Source organism: Motacilla alba, chromosome 15 (genome assembly GCF_015832195.1).
Source record: "Motacilla alba alba isolate MOTALB_02 chromosome 15, Motacilla_alba_V1.0_pri, whole genome shotgun sequence".
Taxonomy (NCBI): Eukaryota; Metazoa; Chordata; class Aves; order Passeriformes; family Motacillidae; genus Motacilla; species Motacilla alba.
Genome location: NC_052030.1, coordinates 1,584,748 through 1,609,177, shown reverse-complemented (window position 1 = coordinate 1,609,177; position 24,430 = coordinate 1,584,748). Strand labels below are relative to the sequence as shown.

General features: G+C 45.7%; 1 protein-coding gene across 1 annotated transcript; it reads right to left on the bottom strand.

Annotated features, from left to right (window-relative positions):
- Positions 1-562: 562 nt before the first annotated feature.
- On the bottom strand, positions 563-23,148 carry HORMAD2 (HORMA domain containing 2). Its single transcript, XM_038152944.1, has 12 exons — positions 22,953-23,148; positions 22,040-22,184; positions 20,008-20,071; positions 18,997-19,033; positions 17,720-17,740; positions 17,018-17,035; positions 15,664-15,731; positions 12,573-12,724; positions 11,640-11,896; positions 11,382-11,490; positions 9,990-10,054; positions 563-1,025 (listed from the first exon to the last, which is right to left on the bottom strand). Exons 1-12 carry the CDS (start codon positions 22,995-22,997, stop codon positions 909-911), a joined length of 1,098 nt encoding a protein of 365 aa, XP_038008872.1. The 5' UTR covers positions 22,998-23,148; the 3' UTR covers positions 563-908.
- Positions 23,149-24,430: the final 1,282 nt, after the last annotated feature.

Sequence of the window (24,430 nt, the reverse complement as noted above, 5' to 3'; positions counted from 1 at the left end):
TTTCAACTTTCTGGCCAAACAGAGTCAAAACAGAAGGCAGATGCATCAATCCCATCTCCTGGCAGCTTTAGGCAAGGAAAGATCACTGTTCCAGAAGGAAGGAAGGGCCCTGATGTCTGCAGCCAATCTTGGACACTGCCACAGCAGATGACAGCTCCAGACTCTATGGATCAGACAGATACCTGTCATGTGTTGCTCTCCCTACCTGTATTTGCAGCCACCAGGTACCTTTCTCACAGCAGGTTCTAATCTGGATGTATTGCAACACAATTTATATCACACAGCTGCTGAGCCCCTCGGCACATGGTGGGCTGCTGACTTAGAAATAAGCTGATAATACAGTTGTGGCAGCACTACTTGCAGAGTCAGAAGAAAAATCTAAATATCCAGCACCAGCAGAAAATGTGTACAGATTAGTTTATCTCTGCACTCAATAGAGATAAGACCCCTTCTTTGAAAAAAAAAATCTAAGCTCCAGGAAACAGCAGAAAGGATGAAGTTAAGCACCACGTGGTGGATCATGAGACATGCTGCCTGCTGGCATTGATACCTCAGGGTTCGTCCAGAAATAAAGCCATTAAATTGAGGTGACAGAGTGGCACAGGACAGTCCAGCCCCAGAGGAGGGGATTTATTCAGTGAGGGGCAGGGGGTGTGAGGGAAAGAGGCAGAAAGAAGCACACAGACACCATTCATGTGGAATGATAAATTCTCAGCTTAAGAACATCAAACAAGTGCAGCCGGTTGGCAGCGCCATGGCAGTTCTGGTGCTTGCTGTCTCTTGGCAATCCAGAGTTTTCACGAGACAAATAAACATGCAGAAATACACGTGGGATGGGGAAGAGTTAAACATTGGTCTGTACCAGACAGATGACAATGCAAACTCACACCTTCCAGATGTATTGTGTGTCAGAACAAACATAATTTCCTGCTGTTCAGAGGCAGCTTCTCTGGTTCACTGACCTTCCTTTTCTTCTCAGGTCCTATTACCTCTTCCTGGCTGAAGGCAAGGTTCAGGAGGTTTATCTGTAAGAACCATCAGAAACAGGGATCATTCTCACAGGGCACGCTCCTGCAACATGAGTTAAAAAGTACAGCTTCCAAAAGTGTCATGTGTGTGCCTGAATCCTCTTGGCTTTGCTCAGTGTGATCCTGTTCTCCAGAAAAGCAATTAGGCAAGGAATCAAAACTGGAGTACTGGATGGAGCTGGGAATGTAACAGTTGTGCAAGCAACAGGTTCAGCTTCAGGGACAGGGAATGGATTTGGTGGCAAGGGGACAGGACCCATCTCCCCATCACTGACAGAAAATAGCAGAAGCAAGGAGATCCTTGAGGAATATAATAGCTGATAGGCATTTGTTTCTCCACCAAACTCAGATAATCATAACATATGGAAAAGAAGGGGGCACTTGGGTGAAATTCATCAGAGCCTTTCAGGAGAAGACACACATCCCTCTGTTTGTACATCAGGGAATTCAGTATGAGCTGGTCAATCTCAGGCTTCAAAACTACCTGTGAGTCTGTGAAAAATAACTAAGCCAAGCAAACTTTTTCCCAAAAGGCTTAACTTCCCTCTAGAAAGACATAAACCTCTCCCAGAAATACTCTGAGCCTGCCACCCAAGAGGTTAAAAAACACAGATAAATATATGTGAGAATATAAGTGAGTCAACGGAACAGACACTTCAGACAGACCACAGGGAGATGGACAGCCAGGACGACAGCTGAAGTGTTGGCTGGGCCAGGGGACAAACTCACTTATCCTCCTTATCATGTCACATATTTGCATTTCTACAATAATAATCTGGAGCTGCTGAGAGCAATGTGTGCTGTCGCCCACCCAGAAGGGACAAAGCACAGTCTGGCAATGTGGCCTCTCTCCCTGGAGCTGAGCTGAGGGGACACACCACAGCACAGAGCTTCTCCTCCAAAACAAAGTTCACCTGGATGACAGCGAGGTGAACGGTGAGGGAAAGGAGTGCTAAGAGAATTCCTGCTCCCAAACAGGAGTACCTCCCTCTAGTGTCACTGCAAGGCACGAGGAACCCCGGAACTGCAGCAGGGGAAGCACAAGGAGTTAATGAAGAGCTGCTCCAGAACACATCCCGGGGATGAGCACAAGGTCTCCAGATTACAAGATGTGGTCATTATAGAATTCCCCGCTCACGTCACCAAGGCTGGCTTTCCATCTGACCTTGGAATGAGGCTTCGGCAATCTCTGCATAGCAATGGGCTTTCTAATGTGTGAAATAGCTCTGATTAGGGATTAACAGCAAAATACTTTGAAACAGCCTCCCTTCCCCTCTCTATCGTGTTTCAATTTGTTTTTCTTCCCTCCTCTTCAGTATGAGCCGTACAATGTTGCTTAACGCATTAGTACAATTTTCTTTCCCTAAAAACAGAGAAAACAAGTGCCAAAGTGGGCTGGGCAGGCTCTCCCTCACCCTGCACAGTCAGGCTGACAGAGCTTTCCAAGGCTGCCCAAGGTGTGTTTGCTTGAGGACAGAGCCATGTGTTACAGTTCCCCACCTGACATTCAGCTGCTCCAACTGGCATCTTTGGCAGCTATTTACTTTCCTCTGCCTAACATCGTTTTAACCCTTCTGCTTCCTTCTACTTTTGAAGTGAAGGGCCCAGAGGAGGAAACCCTGCATCCAAACCTCTGCAGTGCTAACACAGCTGCAGGGTTTGTACCCTGTCCTGCTGGCCACACAGCAAAGCAGGGGCACAATTCCCAGTCTCCCAGCCCCATGACCTGGATGAGGTGGCTCTCCTTCTGTTTTAGCCTAAACCTAGCTAGAGGTGGTGCTTTAATTTCCTCTACTGAGGAATGGATCTTTCACAGCCCAGAAAGTTACTCAGTGGAGGTTTTACCCCTTTGCTATTCCTCCAGAATTTCCTGCATGGATGGGATACTTGTAAGGTGGAGAAATAGCCACGATGAGCAGCTGCTTGCACTCCAGCTCCCCCCAGTTCTCCTGCCCTTTACCACAGGCAGCACGAGCACCTCGCAGGAACCTGAGATGAGGAGTGAAAACATCCAAGGAAGCCATGGAGGGCTCTGGAGAAGCAGTAATCGCCCATTCAATGAATCAGATGTTAACAGTAGAGGTATTTCACTGCAGCCAACGTGTCCTAGCCTGTCCCTGCCCAAGCTCACGTAGGAGCTCGAAGCAGGAACAGACCCCAAGTGCAACTTCAGCTCCCATCCTTAACCAAACACTCCAGCCTTTTCCCCAGAAAAGCTGCTCTAAAGGGGATTAAGTCAGATCCAACATGTGCTTATTTGACTTGAAGCAGAAAGTAAACCTCTTCAACGGTGTGGTGAGAAGCAGGAAATCCCTCCCATTGATTAAACATACAATCAAAGTCTCCAGAAGTTAATTAATTCTAATATTTCCCACGTACTGGGATGCTTCACTTGAATAACTGATGTCAGAGCTTGTGCTGTGAGAATGTTGCATTTCCTCATACACAACGTCAGCCCCACGGATGAGCCAGGAGCTGTAAAAGCAGGTAGGACAAGGTGCAGCCCCTTGCACCCTCACCCCAAAAAGGGACCATGCTGACAGGTGGGACAAGCCCAGAGCAAGCAGCAAAGGCAGCAGCAGCTCCATGACCTCCTGACTCTGAGTCCAAGGCAGAGTTCAGGGTCTGGGTCATACCATAAACACACAGTGAGTGTGAATCTCCTGTTTTACTACGTGTAAAAAAGCAATATTTTGCCACAGGAGTTTTCCTGTAGAACTGCAGCTAACTTGTGAATCATACAAGTGTTACTAATTTCTGGCATAAAACTCACAGGACAGCTGCGAGTTGTCTGGAGAAGATATCAGGCTAAAAATAGATTAGACTTAGATTAAAGCCTTCCCAAGGCAGACTGGTGGACGAAGCAGAGCGAGCAGACCACAGCCACACTGCTATTCTTAGGCAGACATAATCTCAGGACCCAGTTTTGTGCTCTGCAGTTTGCAATTCCCAATGTCCCCACATATTCCGGCCAAAAATTCCCAGCATAAATTGAAGAAAATTTACAGCTCTCCTGACATGTGTTTTGCTTCCCAAGGCATCCTATGCAGAACAGCTAAAATTGCACAAGAGCATTCGGCTGTGTCCCTCTTTGTCCCTGGCCTGCCCCATGCTGGGGTTTGGCACTTGGCGGATTTTATGTCCTCAGAAGAGTTCCCTTTGTCCAGGACACGGAGGGTTTTGTTTGGTACCTTGTAACTATCCCCACAAATTCACAAGCACATGAATGTCAAAAGAAGTGCAGTTCCATCGAGCAAGCTGGAAGAATAAGGGCTGAGATACAAGACTGAGCTGCTGAAATAAGGCAGAGTGATCCTCAGGTGTCAAGACAACACAGTTTGTGTGGAGGACTCTCATCATCAGGGATGTTAATCAGAGTGATCTGAGGCATCCTGTGATTTCAGCTGCAGCTACTGCTGACTCAACAGCACAGCAAACTCTTGTCACTTCAAAAAATCAACCTGGTGATTCTTCAGATGGGTCCCCAAAGACCTAATTCCTGCCTGCTCACTGACAGCTGGCTGCTCCGTGCTCCGAAGCACAGCAAAATCCCAGGGTCACAGGACACATCATGGTGTCAGTGGAAGGATGAGAGGAGATGGACACAAACTGAAACCACAGAATCACAGATTCCCAGAATGGTTTGTGTGGGAAGAGATTTTAGGGCTCATCTCATTCCTCTCCCCTGTCATGAGCAGGGACACTTTCCACTAGCCCAGGTTGCTCCACAGCCCATCTAACCTGGCCTTAAGCACTTCCAGGGAAATATAAGAAATTCCATTTAAACATAAGGACAAACTTTTAATTTTTTTTACTGTGAGGGCAACCAGGTAGTGATAAAAATCAGCCAGGAAGGTTGTGGAGCCTCCATCCTTGCAGATATTCACCACCTGAGAGGAACAGGTCCTGAGGAACACTCTCCCTTCTGCTGTGCTCTGAGAGGTTGGTTGGCCCTGCTGATGCCCAGCTGGCCCTGCTGACCCCGGTGGCTGTGCAGGGGTGGCCCTGCGGTTAAACCCCAGCACTGGCTCCCATCAGTTTCCAGTGCCATGGTCACACTGACATCAGTGGAATCCCTCCTGATTTCCATCTGTGCAGGAGGATCACGCTGGTTAGTGTGAAAGCCACCTTCTGCAGGTGGAGCTATGAGAGACCCTCAGCGTGGTGATGCTGTGGAAAGCTGCCACGTTTTTGTGTCCAGGAAACCACACCAACACATCACTGACTATCACCAGTCCTCTCCCTTTTCCTCAGCTCTTGATAAAAGCTGTCATTCAGTGCCACTCTTTTGTCTCATGCCCCGTTCTGCGCCTTGTGTATCTTGTAGCTTTTAAAGGATTAATGAATAGATCATAAAAAATAATGCTTCAAAAATTTCTGTTAGAAGACAAAATTACCAATACATCTTCTGCTAATCTTCTCCAGGGCCCTCAATCACACTGTCCACTTCCATGATGGACATTCTCATTGCTGGATCACAATCACTTCCCAGAATCCTGATTCCAACTCTGTAACTGAGGGGAAAAAGACAGTGGACACTCTTTCTGCCTATGATGCTGCTACCCAGCAGGCCCTCCTGGGATATTAGATGTGTCCAACCTTAATTTATGTGGATTTCTCCAGAGGGTCTGGCTGCTAGAATGCACGGCATGAACACATGGAATGGCAGCCAGCACGGAAGCGCCACGTCTTCCCACAGATGTCCCTGTGGGAGCTGCCAGGGAATCTGAGGGTGCAAGGGTTAAATCTCCCTGGATCTGTGGGGTGACAGACCTCACCTCTGCACGCAGAGATCACTAGGAAACTGTTTCCTGCACTCTAGACAGGGATAACTCATGGAAGGGATGAATGGCCCCAAGATACAGCTAAGGATCTGACGTGAACTCAGAGAAGCCAGGAATTTCCTGACCTCCCTGTCTCACTCCTCCCAGCATGGCCTGAGCTCACAGGAAGGAGAGGCAAGCTCATCTCTGAATCTTTCTCTCTTCATTGCTTGGGTCTGTGTAGCTTCAGCTGGTTTGGAGGAGAAAATGTTCTGGGAACTTCTCATCAGATACACCCTCTTGATAGACAGACAGAGATAAACCTTGCTGCTTTTTTTCTCTTCTGTGAAAGTTCAAGATAATGACATTGCCACAGAAAAATGCTTTCCTATTGCTCTGCACATGGCAGGTTTCATCCTTCAACCGCCTTCTGTCATGGCACTTTTGAACGTGGTTTGCCTGGGAAAAATCAGACAACAAATGTCTTGATCTCCAAGCTGTTGCTCTGCAGTTGAACACACTTGTGCTGACCTTCACTGCCAGAAAGAAGTTGTGTACAACACTGCAGCTCAGCAGGGCACAGGAGCTATGGAATGGTTTGGGCTGGAAGGAATCTCAAAGCTCATCTCACTCCACCCTCTGCCACGGGCAGGGACACCTTCCACTGTCCCAGGCTGCTCCCAGCCCCAGTGTCCAGCCTGGCCTTGGGCACTGCCAGGGATCCAGGGGCAGCCCCAGCTGCTCTGGGCACCCTGTGCCAGGGCCTGCCCACCCTGCCAAGGAACAATTCCTTCCCAATATCCCATCCAACCATGTCCTCTGGCAGTGGGAAGCCATTCCCTGTGTCCTGTCCCTCCAGACCCTTATTCCAAGTGCCTCTCCAGCTCTCCTGGAGTCCCTTTGGGCACTGGAAGGGCTCTGAGGTCTCTATCAGGGTAACTGACACTGGTCCCTACCACACTAGACAGGTATTACTGCATCATCCATGAAAGTCTGTGTCCACACAGTCCCTTGGAGAGGGAGCACATGGCCAGGTAGCCAAGCCTTCTGCACAAGGAGCAGCAGCTGGAGGCCAGACAGAGACTGTCCTCTGAGGCCTAAAGCAGCCCTGATTCACAACACTTAGGTATGAACCTCTCCCCAGACATCTCAGCTGCAGACAGCTCCCATCAGGAGAGCTGATCCACATGGCAGGAGCCTGCCTACAGCAGCCAGTGAACTCCAGAGCAGAACCCCTGAGCCGTCACTGGTCCCACTGGGATGCCCACACAATGCCAAGTGTCAACACTCTCCCTCATGTCTCACAGCAGCCTACAAGCACAGCCAGCCCAGCAGCAGGAGCAGCGTCTGGCAGCAGCTGATGAAGCCAGAAACTTGGGAGGCAGAGCTGCCTGGTGCTGTGCTGATCCAGCCACACCATTCCCAGCTCAGCTCAGGGCGAGCCAGGGCTCCCTGCACGGCTGCCTCACTGTGCACTGAGACTGTGCTCCAAGGACCACCCCAGAACTTCAGCCCACAGCTTCCTGATGGGAGATAAATGCCTGCAGAGGCGTTCACATGGTCAGATTTTACTCATCTTCTAGTTCTGTTTCATTCCAAACTCATTCCACTGCAACATGTTTGCTTACACGAAGACAAAGCTGACCAAAATCAATTTTCAGGACAAGGACATTCAAGGATGTTCTTTACAAGAGGATATAGAAGAGTTTGCTGAAGAACTCAGAAGTTATCCCAAGTTCAGTGCAGGACCTCATTCTCATCAGCAGATTTCTCGAGGTTAAATTAATGGGCAGCAATTCTCTATTTCCCCCAACTTTTCACAGCTCCTAAAATGCCAGTGGGAAGAAGGAAGATGCACAAAGATAGCACAGGAGGACAAACCCTTGGCTGATGCAATCAGAAGGCTCCTGAAGCCAGGAGAGGTGAGCTAATTTACATGCTGGTGCCTAACTCTGGATGATTAAGTGCAGAGATGCTCTGCTGGGAAAGGGCAATCTCTCATTTGATCCCAAGGATCATCAATCATGAGGTGGCAGATAAGAAGCCAGTGGAGTACATGACAATTTTTCCCCAACCTGCAAAGCCCTCTGTCAGAGACTCTCTGTGACCACTCCTAAAGGCCAGCTCCAGCTTTCACTGGGCAGGAAGAGCTGCTTCTCTTTTGGCAGATGCACATCCTTTCGCCTCTCCCACGTCAATTAGACAAAAATAAGCCTTTAATCCTTTCATTCCTGGTTTTCCTGAAGAGCTCTAGGTCAGCAAGATAATGACCAAAAAACTCAATTCCAGTTTTTATTTTTGGTAACCAAGCAATCAGAAGGATTCACTCCAGCTGAAGACCAGAAAATGTGCTCACCCACATTTCCAAAAGCAACTTGTGACTGTGGGTAACGGTTTCGAACTCAGAAGTTCTTGAATATCAAATCCTTGTGCAGACAGCAATTTTCTGTGACACTCTAAGTTGTTCCGGTTAGTTTGGAAGATTTTGGCATTCCCACCCCAACCCAAGAGCTGGAAAACACTATTAATAGTGTCTGGATGGCAACAAGGTGCTCACATTCACACTTCACCAGGTCTGCTCCTCCCTATCTCACCTACACCCCACCCTGTCAGACAACACCTAACTCAGACTTCCACCCCAGCTTCTCCTCCTTTTTTAGGACAAACTTCACCCACCAGCTTGGCTTCCTGATTCACATGGAATACACAATGGTCATTTGTTTTAACCACTTCCTTCAAAAAAGAAGGGAAAGTCCCTCTCATATGGAAAAAAGTGTCAAATTTTTATTAGTGCAGGCTTTAGGCGATGATTCTAACTACTGGCTTGACTTTGTTTTTCCCTAAACGGGGTGAAATATTAGCCAGTTTCTAAGCTATGAGGTTTTAAAAATAGCATCAAAGAATACATTAAGAAAAGAATCTCCCAGGGCTTGGGATTTTTTTTAAAGTCTTTGGAAGCACATGATGGATAAAGTGATTCTTCCATTTTTCAGCAACTAATGCTGTTTCCACCACCTTCAGACACTCTCACTCCTGCTACCGAATTCTAATGAAATGCACATGCTGAGAGAGGTGTCTGGTGCTGTGCTGGCCATCGTGACAGCCCCAAAAGAAGGTCAGAGCATGAATCAGTGGGGCAACCATGAGCCGCAAACAAAAAAGGCTCCTGTTTTCACAGACGACAGAATAAACAATGATCAGAAGGAAAGCGGAGGATGTGACACGAAAAAAAATGTGGTTAAAGTTTGAAAAATACCAGCCTAGGCACACAAGTTCACTTCTAAGATCCAGAGTCAAGGCAAATACCTCGCAGATGCCTTTAGAATGACAGGGTGAGTTGCAGTCTGCAGTTGCTGTCTGGGTTAGACACCCCGGGATTCTTTTCAACAGAGGCGGGGAAAATTTTAGTAGCAATTTCCTACTCTTATTAACTTATCCTGTAAAGATGCAGCTTCTGACCATTCAAGCTCACATGATTCTCAGCTAATTTGAATGGGAGGACGATCAAGTGTCAAGTCTGGTGGTATTTGCCATGTCACTGGACAAATCTCTGCACGTGAATTTGGGCTCAGATGGTGACTCAGGGTTTGGCTGGCCAGTCTTCAGGGTGAGATTAATTTTTTACTTATCTAAAACAACCTACCCGGTCTATCCTAATTCTTTGGGTTGTCCCAACAACATCAAAAAAGAGATCAGTACCTCCAGGGGATAATTCTTCCTAGCCCAGAGGGGTAACCAAAAAGGGATAGGATTCATTAGGTACCTGTGACTCACATGTAAAGAAAGTTTGGAAGCAAGAGGGGAGAGGTGAAGACCATATTAGGCAAAAAATACACCCTTCAAAGCTAAAATAGGGCAGTGATTTCAGACCCTTAATCCAAAACCACCCACAGGTAAACAAGCCTGGCTGGGACAGAGATAGGCTCTGTGTGTGTTACTCAGAGGTACCAGCTCCAGAGAACAGAATCAAATTCTGGTGCTGGGCAGAGGAAATAAATGGATTGTGGAAAGCTTCTTCCTAAATGCTTCCAGTTTATGTTTACATCCCTCTGCTACTCTGTAGCCTCTATGTATTGTGACCCTGCACAGTAAATCCACTAATGTTAGTGAATTTTGTTTCATCTTTGATGATGCAATGATCCATGGCAGTGAATTCCCCTGTGCCTGGAGTACCTCAGAACCACTAAAGCTTCCTCACCTCCTGACACGCCCTTGAGCAAGGCATCCTGTCTGTCTCCTTGATTCCTCTCTTCTTCTTGCTACCTGCAACCCAAACAGCAAAGCAAAATTAATTGTGAAGTGCTTAATTAAAAAAAAAATCTGGAAGTCTGACTAAACCACTGAGGCAGAAGTCCCATGAAATTGTGTAAGCTCTGCTCTCAGACACTGCCAGCAGTGGCAGTTTATTCCTAGAAAGAGAGATTTCAGCACGAAGTGTCATCTGAACATCAGCTTGCAGCAGCTCTATCAATTACAATCTCCCTTTTCACCTGGATCTAAGAAACCAAAGCTTATGTCTAGACATGCCCTAAGTGTGAAGGGTGGGGGAAAGGAGGGGAGATCTCCCCTGGTTAATATTTATTAACCTTTCAGACAGTTTCAATAAAATTTGAGGGGGTGTCCAAAGTGCCTCAGTGTCGTGAGATAAGGCAACTGTTTAGAGAAGGAGGATCCTGTAAAAATCCCCAGAGCAACAAAAATGGCAGGATGAGTTAATTCCTTATTAGTCATCGGGGAATCTGCAGGAGAAAGACCTGCAAAGGTGATTTCACAGGCAGGGAAGCTGCTTTATCCTACCACCTGGCAATCCCAGGAATGCTATTTACCATTTTGTCACTAGATGGTATTGTTCCACAGGCTATATCCCAGAGCCTCGAAGGTCAAACAGCATGGTATAGCACAGGCTGAGTTGATTAAAGGCACAGAAAAGGATTTTCTTCTCATGTATTTTAATGTCTCTTTTCCCACATGGAAGTTATTTGCAAAAGTCAAACTGTAACAGCTAAAGGAAAAGAGCTTTGTTGAACATGGAGATAATGTAACTCAGTTTTGATGATCTGGGCATTTCCTCCATATCTCAAAAAAACTGCTGAGATAAAGAGGTACAAAGATACTGATACAAAATCAAATGTTTCTGTTAACAAACCAAGCATAATCAACCAGCCTGTTGTTACAGTTCAGTCTGACCTGACACAAAATTCAAACAGCCTGACAAATTTTGCTCATCCAAAACTTAAACATTAGAGAATCACAGAATCACAGAATGGGTTGGGTGGGAAGGGACCTTAAAACCCAACCAGTGCCACCCCTGCCATGACAGGGACAACTTCCACTAGCCCAGGCTGCTCCAAGCCCCATGCAACCTGGCCTTGGACACTGCCAGGGATCCAGGGGCAGCCACAGCTTCCCTGGGCACCCTGTGCCAGGGCCTGCCCACCCTTAGAGGGAACAATATTTTCCCTTAATATCTCAAATAACCTACTGTTATTAACAGCACTGAAAGACCTTACCCAGGACATTGTGTGGAATACATTATGCTGGGATACAATCAGGAGCAGAAGCTCCTTCAGCTTTGAAACTGGGCATTTACCTTTATCTTCAAGGCAAAAAGAAGATGCTTCTGTTTTTCTGCCTGGATGGGTGTCACTTTCGTCCCCCTCCTGCTCATTTGAATCTGCTCTGACAGGGCAAGGGTGATTCTGTAAAGCAAATGATGTTTTGTCTTAATAATATAACCTAAAATACACACCCAGGTGGTAAATCCATAAGGAAAGTGTTTCTTTTAAGGAGGTTTTTGCTAGATAAATTCTATTCTTCTGGTGAGAATCAAATAGAGCTATTTCTATACCTCTGTGCTCTCCTCCTCCTCCTCATCTTCCTCGCAGTCCAGCCCTTGGTGGGAGATCTCAGTAGGGCCATTCTTCTGGATCAGGTTGCTGTCAGCCCTCTTCACCCTCTTCTTCTCTGTTGTCACTCTGACTTTCATGAGATGGAAATCAGTGGAGACTGAGCCCACTTTCAGGTTGATGGGATCCCCAGCAAACAAGAGGTCACCAGGGCTGCCATCTTCCTTGAAGCCAGGGGGTTGGTAATCCTTGGGAGTAACTACAGGGAGAGGGAACCCCATGAGGTCAGGGAAACTGAGTTCCATCTCTCCTCAGTCTGATTTAGAAAGAGCAGTTATGAACCAGCTTCGAGTACCATCAGCTATCAAAAATATTCCAGGTTTTCTTTGTTTGGTTTGATTTTGTTTTTTTGTTTTTGTTTTTGTTTTTTGTTTTGTTTTTGGTTTTTTGAGCTTGTTTTTGGTTTGGTTGGTTGGGTTTTTTTTGGGTTTTTTTTTGGTTTTTTGTTTTGTTTTGTTTTTTTTTTAGGAGGAAGGGACAGAATGCAAAGGGTAAAATGAGCTGACCAAATGTTATCAGGGGATAACATAAAAAAATTACTTTAGGATGCTGAGATACCGTTAAAGTGCTGGAGCAAAACCTGACATTGCTTGTTCCTTAAGGAAGCAAAGTCAAAACAAACCAAACCAGGGAAGAAGGATTTTTCCTTTTCACACCACATAGTTGTACTTCTTATACGGATTTCAAACCTTTCCAAAAACATCTGCCATCCCTGTGCATCAGAAAGATTTACCATGTTACACCATTTCTCAGTGCTATCAGCCAACAGCTTCTCCCATCTCACCTTTTCTATGCTTTATTTTATTCACAGGGCTCACACTTGTTACAGAGACTGACGGGACTCTTCCCCAAGGCACACCCTGCTCTCCACCTACCATGGTTGTAGTAGAGGAGTTTCATGCTCAGGGTGATGTCATTGGGCAGTGGCCCCAGGTCCTGCATGAGCAGGTACAGGGTCCTGAGCAGGAGCCTGCTGGCCTGTTTGACATCCTTGCTGCACAGCCCAGCCACAAACTCCCTGTGGTTGCTGCAATCGGAAGAAGAAGAATAATGGATTTGTTATCCTCAGTCATGAATATTCACGATCCAATTACACACACAGAGCACCCACTGACTTGTCTGCAACCACCAGTGACAAAGCTACAATGTCTTTATGTAATTTCCAGATAAACAGGGAAGTGAAACAGGCTCCAGGGATGGGGTGGCATCCGCAGAACACCCGCTCCAAACTCAGAGGCCTGGCATTTACATTTGAACAGACTTCGGAGCTGGGGCGACCATTATACAAATGTCATGACTCACTTGTTTGAACATGATTAAATTGGATCAAAGGACCATAAAACAAGTGCCTTTCACCTAAGCAATTTCAGGAATGAGAGGAATGAGTTGAGGATCCCATCTAAAGCCGATTCATCACAGGGGCTATTTTCAAGTCCATTCTGCAGTTTTTGAAGAGAAGTGAATTGCATGTTCTCACTCAATTCCATGTAAGAAAAAGCAGCTCAGAGGCACATTTTTCAGCAGTGACCAAGGGGCATTCCTCTCACCTCCTTCACCCATCCAAATGTCAGCTGGCTGCTCCAAGCCAGCAGTCCAGACAGAGACCCATGGGTGACATGAGTGGGATGAATGGCACTCCAGAGGAGTTTGTTTCTCTTTGATTAAAACTGAGGTAGATGAGATGAGCAACTCAGAGCAGCCAGCCAACTTCAGACAGAGCAGATGAATCACTGTGTGACTAAGGGACCTGAACTTTCCTAACTTTCAATGAGAATGGGTCATAAAGATGTGTAGCTCCTTCATCACGTCTTTGGAAGACCCCTAACACTATGTGTAGGCTGGAGGGTGCCCAGCACAATCACCCCAAATTGCATCAAAAGCAGTAAAAAAATATCCCAGAGTAAAGCTACTGACTGACCCTCAGAAAGGAACAAATTAAGACCAATTCCCCCTTCCAGCTGAACTTCTTTGGGTCATGAAAATGGGGTGGTTGTGGAACAGCTTGATTCCCCAAGGTATGGAATCACAGCATCATTTAGGTTGGAAAATACCTCCAAGACCATGAAGTCTGTGGTATTAGACTGCACTGTGGTCCTTGATTAAATCCTGCATGTTCAGAAATGTACAGTGAGAGGAAAATGCTGGCAGTGCCTAAGGTGGAATATCCATCATCATTACAAACTGTGGGATTAGCAGATCAGAAATGGCAAAAGGAAAGTTCATAAGAAAAAAAGAAATGAGATATCCATAGGAATTAAGAGCTCAAGCATTCATTCAATATGGGAATAACATTGAGAATTTGATGCAGGAGGGAGTCAAAAAGCAAAAGATAAGGAACTGAACTTTGGAAGGAGTGGGATCTGTGGCAAGGAATTCCCCCAAAATCTGTTTAAAATAAGGCAAGGACCATTTAGGAGAAAGTTTCCCCTTACCCCTTGGATGTGATGCTGCAGCCTCACAAAACCTCTCTCTCAGAGTGATTAACTCTGAGTTTGCACAGGACAGATGCTGCAGGTGAAAAAGGCAGCATTATCAGCTGAAGGAGCTGATAGCAAAGATGACACAATTCCCTGATCTGTGCCAGAACTCTGGATTATTAAAGACTGCAGGGACACGCAGGAGCCTGCCACAGCGCTGCCAATCCCCAAGGAAACAGAGCCCAGGAATCCAGTGCCACAGGCTCTGGAGCCTCAGAGCACATTCATGACAGGAAGATGGCTTGGCCTCTCCCTGGATGACACAAAGGACACCCAAGCTCCATGTGGGAACTGTCCTTATTTCTAGGAATTAATGAGTAAGGCTGATTAAAACCCCAAAGTACTCAAGGACTATCTATTATCCTTCAAATCCCAGATGTCCTCTTCCCCTCAGTGTGAGGACAATGGACAGCAGCTTCGAAGCAGGAAATGGAGAGCACAGCCAAAAGGTCATTCCAGAGATAATTCAGATTTGCCCAAAAGAAAATAATTTTGCCTTATGATTAAAAATTATTTGGATGTGTTTAGAGAAAGAGCAGCTAAGGGCACACTCCAGAAGTGCTGGGGAGGAGCTTCCTGAGGAGCACACAAGACAACAGAGCTCTCTTGCTGTCCAGGCAGGTTCCAAGATTCATCTTTCACCAGTGCCAACTGCAGAACAAAGTAAAAACAGGTTAATTATTTTTCTTTGCTTTGGTTATAGCAAATGGCCTTAGATAGCATTTATTTGAAGCTCCACAGGATTATGGCCTACTAAAGAGAGCTTTAAATATCTAACAGAGAGTGCCAAAAAGAGGCAGAAAGCTGCTACTTCCTGCCACATGTTTTGCACCATCAGCTCAGGCACCCTAAGTGAAAGTTCTCTCAGGTCACCCACGCAGGGCTGCTCAAGCAGAACACACGTATGCAAATGCTCAAGGGAAAAAAAGTCCTGGGCACAGGATCATGGTGAAAGGGCTCAAACCTGAGCAAGCTTCATCTGAAAGCACGAGGCTGCCTGATGGAAGTGCAAGAACACTTGTTGTTAGCTGAGACAGCAGCAGGCTCAACAACTGGGCTGATTTCTGCATGAGCTCCCTGATGAGGCAACACTTCTGTCAACTGTCCTTGGCTCAGGTGTACTTTGAGGGCCTTGTGGTGCTATGAAAGAGCATTTCAGCTCATCCTCCCAGCAGTTCATACCCTGTAAGGTGAATATCCTCACCTCTGATGGTATGAGCTTCACAGCTGCTTAATGACTTGGACCTGCTCAAATCACAGAATCACAGGATGGTTTGGGTTGGAATGACCTTAAAGTTCCTGTTGCTCCCCACCCTGCCATCTGCACAGACACCTTCCACTAAAGCAGGTTCCTCCATCCAACCTTGCTTTGGATACTTTCAGGGATGGGGAGTCCACAACATCTCTGGGCAATCATAAAGTGCAGCTTCTTAATGCTTTGAGAACACAGCTTTGAGTGTAACCCTGAGAAATCAACCCAAATCCTTACCTGCTGATGTCCATCTGGGGCACCTTGTTTTTGTACTTGAATTTGAATTGATACATTTCAGTGACTGCCTAGAGACGTAACAAGAGAGAGAAGCAGAAATTGATCACTTTGAGAAATAAGATGTGTCCTGAGCTTTGAGAGTCCTTTCACACTCTCTGTCAGAGCACAGAATTAATCTAGTGACATGCTGACAATTTTAACTCTTTTATTGCTTGCACATGCTTTGGCAAATTCTCTTAGCAGCTACATCTTACCTAGCACTGAAAAAATCACAACAAAATTACAAACTTCCTGCCTCCTCCTTCCACTTCCTCTGTTGGCCTGGCTCTTCTACTTCAGTCTCTAGCAAGGCTCCAGGGCTGGCCAATCCTCCCAGTGTCCCTTGCTAAAGGAAAACTTGGAAGCTGCGCAGGTGACCAGTGCCACAAGGAAGCCTGGCCCCCTGCTCTGTATGGGGACAAGGGCCTGGAGGACTCTTCCCACAGGAAAATCCAAACAATATTGCATGGGAAATAGCTGAACTTCACTGGTCTCAGACTCTTTTTGAGGTAGACAAAAATAATGGATAATTTTCCATTTAAAAGAATTAGAGAATAAAACAATTAGGAAGAACAAACAGCTCCCCCCCAAGAGAAAGGTCTATTGTACACCAATTCCATGCCTATAATTCACTTTTTCCGGAGACAATGAGGTCGATTAGTAGGAGCTCAGCTGAGCTCTTAACTCTGAGCTTTCCTTGCAAATCCCAGCCTTGGCATGGCTCAGCTCCTGCTCTGTCCCCAGACTCTGAGGTGCCACACAGCAGAACTGGAACCAGGTTCAGATGCAAAGGGTCTGACGCTGTTCTCTGATCCCCGGTGTGGATGCAGACCCTCACTCGGGGATCACACTCCCCAGGTGAAACCACACAGAAACACAAGAGGGAATACCGAGAGGCCAAGGACAGGCACTACCCAACACAGCCATCCAGGTCTGAAGGGATTCCTGACTTCTGTCCTACACCTTTCTGCATGGCAAACCAGCTCTTTTCATCAGGGCTGTTAAAAACGTGGTTTGCAAATGAGTAATGTTGAATTTCCCATTTTTTCTCTTTGGGAAAAGAAAACAAAACTGTGAACATGCCCATTAGTTGTCTGCTAACATCCCTGCCTGAGGCCCTGGTGGGCCCTCAGCCGGGTGTTTGATCACAGTGCAGCTCACTGAGCTGGCACTCTGGAGTGAAGGCACAGGAACAGAAATGGGGTCACCAAGGAGCTATGTCAGGGTAGGACTTAAGCCTCCACTCCACTCTGAATACAAATGTACTCACCCATGCCTTCAGCTGCCTCAAAGATTAATTAAGACTCTTTCTTACCTCGGGATTGGTGTAAATCTGTTACAAGAAAGCACAGTGAGGACATTCTCCCTGGGACAACTTGAACCAGTGACTAACAAGGATTTTTCAGTTTACAGCAGAGACTGTGCTATCTTTAGTGTGGGATCAGAGAAAGGAATGGCTGGGAAAGAGCCTTCCTCTATCTGCAGTCAATAGTTACCGCTTCAAAGACAGGTGAAGACACTCGTGTGCGGTACTGGAGGAATGAGGTTAATTCCCATCCCAGCCCTCACAGACAGCTATTGATGCCTGGGATTTAACTGCTCAGATGATGCACAGGGTAGATGGTGAGCAAAGCTCCTGGTGCTTTGCAGGGGGCTGGGGCCAACAGCTGCCCATGGAAGCCCCAGTGTGTGGTTTCTCCAGGATCAGATTAATAAGGAGGACCCCTCTGCAGGGGGAAATGGAGAGCACATGGCAGCTTCCATGATAGGAATCACTCTCAGAGTTCAAGGAGACAAATAAGGCCTCAGTCAGAAGTCTGACATGCTGAGAAAAACATTCCCATGCAGCCTTGAACTCTGCATTTACTGTATCTAAGAAAGGTCACAGCGCTATTAAAAATCACACACATTTTGGCTGCTCCTTAAAAAAGGCACAAATGGGTTGACACAACCTTGACTCTGTATCTCTTTCAAGCAGGGGAGGGGAGAGAAAACCACTTTGTATTCATTTACTTACTGCAAGGACAGCCACGTGTAGCTAAGGAGAGAAAACCAAAACAAAACACAAAATCAACATCTAACCTTAGCGGGCAAGGAAAAGCAAGTCCTATCAAACCCCGACTGCCTGCACAGGGAGAAGGAATAGATACACTCGACAAACCAGGAGTTAAAACCTTTTTTGCAGATTCTTCCCAGCACAGCATCAGCAACACCTAGTGGCCAGTTTGCCGGGCTTGACACAGTTTCCCAAAAAACAACTCCATGCTCAGTAATCCCCCTTGGGACTCCTTTCAAACAAATCCCCAAATACTGGTTTAAAACTCTTCACAAGAGCACCCATCCCTACTGAAGGTTAATATTTGCTTTCTGCTAGGAAATTCCCCAAAGGGATTTAATTTGTGCTCTATCAAGGAATTGCACATGGGACTGCCCTTAAAAACAATCTTATAACATGCATTAAATCCCTCAGTTTTTCCTTAATCCTTGTCAAACAATTAATTTATGTCTCTCATGAATAACAAAGGGCTAAATACCTCCTAGAGCTGTCAGCAAGCACTACACTGTGTTCACAACACTGTTAATTGTGCACACTGACAGTTGTACTGACGTCTGAGGAGCACTCAGATCATCAGTGCCAGAACAACCAGTGCTCCACCTGCTCTGGAAGAGCTGGGCTGGTGAACAGTGCTGACACAGAGCACACAACTGGTGCTTTTACCTGTGCAGGGCAGTTTTTATGTGAAAATCAGCAAGGAATATGAGCACTTGCTAGCTGGTTTTGTCCTGGAAGCAGTTACGTACCTTGTTCGGTGAATTAAGGGGAAAAAAGGGATAAATTCTGAGCCCAAGAGAAAAGCCAGGAGGGCTAGAGAACATGAGATGAAGGGGAAAGATTAGGGAAAAGGAGATGAAGGACAGCAGAAGCACAGAACCTCTCTCAAGAAAACAAAACCAGGCAGCAGATCCAGATCTCAGCTCTGCCTGGCAGGATCTCTATCAGACATAAGAGAACACAAATGTAGAGCAGAGAATTAAGGAAAATCCATTGCAGGCTGCAAACTGGTTCCCACACCATCGACAGGAGAGCCCAGAGAAAGTGGACAGGATTTGAGCTCAAGGCATAAAATCCCAAATCTCATACTCAGGGCAGGGTCTTTCCCCTGTCCCATAGCTGTAAAGGTTGTTGTGTGCATAAAAGATCCCAACAGAAACACAGCAGGAATGGAAGGATAGTTTTGTCCTTACTTTATGAAGAAATAGGACACTCAAATAAAAAGTGAAAAAACCACTTACATACTGCTTCTCCAAAGCATCAAAACAACCTTGAATCCTGCCAGGATAAAAAAAACCCAACATGTTAATACTAACCAGCAATATTTATCTCCTGATCTGTAAACATACTCATTAGATGTGGGTTAAAGGGCATTTTTCTCTGGAATTAGGTCAACACAACCAACAACATTTGGGACTTGTGAAGTCCTTTTCAGGTCAGTCCCGAAGGCAGCATTCTCCTTTCTGCATCTGTGCACTGTTTATACTTCTGGGGCATTATCCTGTCAGCCCAGAGCCTGCCTGAATCCTGACAAAGACAAGGATTGGAGGCCAAAGCTGGCTCTGAGCTTGTCCCTGCTCAGTGCTCTGTTCCAGCTCCCCAGCCAGAGCTTTGATGGCTCTTTTCCCATCAGCCTTGTACAGAGCTCAATCTGAACATGTCTGGTCTTGTAAATCTTTGTTATCTGATGCAGAGTTCACAGCAATGGATTTTCTCAAAGTAGTAAATATTATTTGAAGCATCAATGGCCAGATATTTACTCTTGGAGTCAAAGGATGTGCAGCAAGGTATCTCCCTAGCACATCAGGGACAGTTTTTCTGCTTGCTGGGAACATGCCAACTGTGAAATACATCCTGAAGAAAACTGTGGGGTTCTTAGAGAGGGAGATAAAATATTGTACATACTGAAGAACAAGTGCAAGAATCCCTATCAAAATGAAACTAGAAAAAAATTAACCACAACAGAAGTGATCTCATGACAGTCTTTACCCTCTCTCTGCACCTCTGCTGCCACATGTGCTCTGGGCCTGACCATGACCTCACTGCAGCCAACACTTCCACAGACCTTGAACTCACATGATCTCAGTCACTAATTCTGTCCTGCTTGCACAGGGGCCAAGCACCCCCAGCTGTAGTGGGAGCTCCCCTGGCACCAGGGCACGATGTTTTCCAGCTCAGGAAGAAGAAGAATGCAGGGGCAGATGTCTCCTACTCAGCACAATCTTGTCTTGGTTTCGCTGTTACTCACTTACCACTTGACTATCTGCAATGATCCCAGACAGCTTTTATCTTCTCGGAGAATTTTTAGACAGAGGTCTGCAAAACCAGATTTAGCACATAGTTACAATCCTTATCACAGCTCTTGGGCAAAAACTGAAACTAAGCCAGTCCATCCTCCCTTTTTTGGATAAAAGCTTTATCTGAAGGTCCTTCCTGAGCGGAAATGTTGGGTTTCCACCAAGTCCCAGGTGGGCTGACACAAGCTTATTGCTGGGTTTGCAAATGTCAGAGCTTTCCTCAGAAGCCCTGGGCTCCCCCAGAAGAAGGGATGGAGTCACAGCTTTATTACAGAACACCAGCAGCTTCATCCTCTCCCCTACTCTATCCTTGGCTGTTCCCTAAACACCTTCCCTTCTGCATTCAGACTTCACCAACATCCATGTGAAGTGATGTCCCAAGGACTGTGCTCACAATAAACTTCCTGTGAAGCTTTTCCACACAGCTCCCTCTACCTGTGCTTCCAGGCATTCAGAATGGCAAAAGGCACACCTGTCCTGCAGGTGAAAGGGGCATTAATAACACCTTAGGATTCAGCCAAGGGGCCCTTGAAGATGTGGGCAGGCCAGATGTTAACACCCCTCATCAAAGAGGCACTAGACAGACCTGACATTTGACTGGGGATCAAGAACCGGTTTGGGATTTCTGTGCCCTCAAGCAAATCTACAAAGTACACATGAACATGTTTCAGGGCAACTAATGCCATAAGGGACAACACAGAAATAGACTGGAATGCATGGGGACATTTCACACTTTGGATCATAAAGGTGTTCATGAATCAAAGCATCACTAATTCTTGGAATCGTGTGACATGGGTTTGGTTCTGAAAATTCTTTTTTTCCTTAAAAAGCTCTGATTCCCAAAGCACATATGGGCACAATGGGGTTTATTCCCATTTTCATGGAAATAAACCCCAAATCCCAATAAGGAAACGGTTTTACACTGAAGGAGTGTGGTCTTCAGGGAAGCCAGGACAAGGGTGAGAGACAGAGAAATCTTGACTCCATGTTTCAGAAGGCTGGTTTACTATATTATGATTTATATTATATTAAAAATGCCACACTAAAACTATACTAAAAGAAAAGAGAGAAAGATGCATCAGAAGGTGAGACAGGAATAGAAAGGAATGAATAACAAAGGCTCGAGACTCCCAGAGAGTCTGACCCAGCTGCCTCCTTGATTGGTCATGAAGTAGAAACACCCAACATGGAACAAGCAAGGAAGCACCGGTTGCATTCCACAGCAGCAGAGAGTAATTTGTTTACATTTGTTCCTGAGGCTCCTCAGCTTCTCAGGAGAAGAAAATCCTGACAAAAGGATTTTCATAAAATATCATAACTACAAAGGAGGGATGCTTTAGATTAGACGTAAGTCAGGTTTTTATAATGAGGGTGGTAAAACACTGGCACAGGTTGCCCACAGAGAAGGTGGATGCTCCATTCCTGGAAATATTAAAGGTCAGGTTGGATGGGGCTTGGAGCAGTGTGGTCTACTGGAAGGTGTCCCTGCCCATGGCAGAGGATTGGACTTGATGGTCTTTAAAAGGTCCCATCCAACCCAAACCATTCCACAATTCTATGAAAATGGACAAATCTAATTTCAGCCTCCCAACAAAAATTTGAAATGTGGACCTCATGGGTTCAAAGATCCAAAAGAAAATAAAACATTCCAATAGGAGTAAATTTTTAAGACTTTCTGTGGTTTAAGTCACTCTCCTGGCTCTGAGACCTGATTCATGGGGCTGGCAATGCCAAGGAATGACTCTAAACCAAGAGGAACAGCAACAGGGAAGCCAGGAGCTCAAGGTTGTCTTCCACGCTCTCTGTCAGAAGTTCTATCTGCACCCAGACTTGAGAAGATTTGAGAATCTGTAGCCAACCCCCAACCAAAGTGAAGTCACACACAGGTGCAGCCAGAAGATAACACGTCAGGCAGATTATAGGTGAAAGATTAGAGGTTAAATGCAGTGAGTAGAAAGAAACCCTCAGCACAAACAGCAGGTATTACCATCCAGATAGCGAGTGCCATAGGAGCTCTCTGGGAACAGCCCCCTCATGTAGGTTATGCAGGACACAGAGATGGCCAGGAGCCTTTTCACCAGCACCAGGGACTGCTGCTCTGTGGTGATGTTCTCAGGGAACAGCACTGCTTCCTGGAAAAGCACGGCAAGGCCAGAAATAGCACCTTCTTCAGTGTAACACAGATTATATTTAGAAACAAGTCTCAGCAGGTGGGAAGAGGGTAACTTAGAAATGTGAAATGAAATTTTAAGGTTTCTCTGGTTTTAAACTAGGCAGGGAAGACTCGTGTGTGAGGTGGGTGGATTAAATGATTTAAGGGCAGAGATCAATAGATCCAACATCATTATCCAGATGCAGAGTGCACTGGTTGGATGTGCCCTCCCCTTTGTCACATTCCCACCCCCTCCACTGCACCAATGCTGGCACTTAACAGACAGCCATCCCCAGAAAAGGTGTGCAGTTTTAATTGTGGAGTCACACAAGCCCAGGGCTGGTGTGGCAAACACTGCTGTACCAAAGGCTGCTGTTTGAGCTCTGACAAAAGCCTGAGTTGCCAACAGAGTGATTTTAACTCCAAGCTGTAAAACAGCACCTGGAGCTACAGTAAATACACACTGCGTGATGCCAACACGAACAATGCAGTGGACACTGCACTAAATTTAGTTCTTATTTTATTTTATTGCTGTTCTTCCTGCTAATAAAGCTCTGTGCACACCTAATGAGCCTACATTTATTGAGTCAAATCATGTCAGAGCCCCACACTGCCTCTCACTGAATTGGAATTAATCCAGCTAAGAACAGTGCAGACAACAGAAAGGTTTCCTACCTCCGCAGGCACAGGCGTGCCAGGTCCCAAACCCAGAGCTAATTGCCTGCACCACCATATTTTAATTTTTTACCTTAGAGGGCTTTTTCTTTTGCTTGAGTAGCTGCTGAGCAGCCATCCTGTGTTTCAAAGACCTGACTTCCACTTGTAACTAAACCCTGAAAAATAAAGAAGGCATGAGACACATAGAAAGCACAGTTACTGCTATTTCTCATCTATATTAAAGTAAGAATGAAATTCCTCAGAGTTTGAAAGCTAATTGCCAGGAAGGACAGGTAAAGCAAAGCAAACCAAGGGCACTCCATGGCACTGAGCCTGCAGAGCATGAAAACTCCTGCTCACCGGTAAACAATCAATAATATTTGAAATTCAGGGCCACAACTGTGCCTGGTGTCAGTCGGGGCCACTTCAGAATGCATTTCTCATATTCCAAACCACAAATGTTAATTCCTACAACCATTAGAAAGTGTGAAGGGGGAATGTGAAAGAACTGGAGGTCTGCCAATAGCAGTTAATATCTTAGCAAGGGTAAGCAGGAAACGTGCTAACATCGGTCTTGGCCAGAATAAGGGAATGATTCTTCTGGGACACCTTGAAAGGTTAAAAAAAAAAAGGAAAAAAAAAAAAAAAAGGAGTGTCCCAATTGTTTCAGTTAGACAAGCCAGGATTGAAGAGGAAAATACTAATTTTACCGGAATGGAGAGCTGATTGGTACAGGCAGTAACACTGGATATTCCATGTTTCTCACTTGAGTGAGGTGCTTGATTTAGCACCATCTGACAATCCTGATTAAAAACTTCCATTAGCTGGAATTAACAAGGCCTGTGTTAACTGGTTTGAAAAATGACTTGCTGGGAGATCTCCACATCTCATGGTGAATGGGGGATGTTAATGAAAGGAAACACCACCAATGGGTCCCAGAGGGACGCTGCCATGTCTGCAGCCACTCGACTTCCCCAGTAACAATTAAAGTAATAGCACAAACACGGTGGGGTGATTTAACTCCTGACCTAGTGCAGCCTTTTATTAACTCAGCTGATCAAACCTTGTTCTGCATTTGCACCTTTTGTGCCTTTTTTTTTTTCCTGTGGAAGCCTCATTTCCATTTGTTGGCAGTCATTAAGACATGCTGATGGGAACACGGTGACAGCTTTTATGCTAAATTTAGTGCTTCATTTAGTAATGAGGACAGATTACAGCTATAAAAGTATATTTAAACAAATACACACCTGCAAATTTTTTAACGTGTTAAATATTTTAGCAAAGTAGCTTTTTTTTTTTTTTTTACCCAGGCACTGTGAGCAGGACTGGAATGCAATCAAAGCAGACAAAGGTGTTGTAATTACAACATGAGGTTATTAACTAAATAAAGCTGATTTAGTTGAGATAAAGATATAAGAAAACACGTTTTATAAGCCATACCACATTTATATTGATTTACTGAGGAGGAAACATCACCTAGACCAAGCTGACCCATTACAGCCCAGCTGTTCAGGTAGAAGGTACAAGACTTTGGCATCAGTGTCTCACCAGGGCAGGAAGTACAGAAGT

What these genes read in the sequence shown, in the direction of transcription:
- HORMAD2 (XM_038152944.1), bottom strand. Translation starts at nt 22,997, where the DNA reads ATGGCTGCTCAGCAGCTACTCAAGCAAAAGAAAAAGCCCTCTAAG. An exon ending in ACTCCTCTACTACAACCATG is followed by an intron (nt 11,897 to 12,572) that starts GTAGGTGGAGAG and finishes CTCTCCCTGTAG; the next exon opens with TTACTCCCAAGGATTACCAA. An exon ending in AGGAGGAGGAGAGCACAGAG is followed by an intron (nt 11,491 to 11,639) that starts GTATAGAAATAG and finishes TTTGCTTTACAG; the next exon opens with AATCACCCTTGCCCTGTCAG.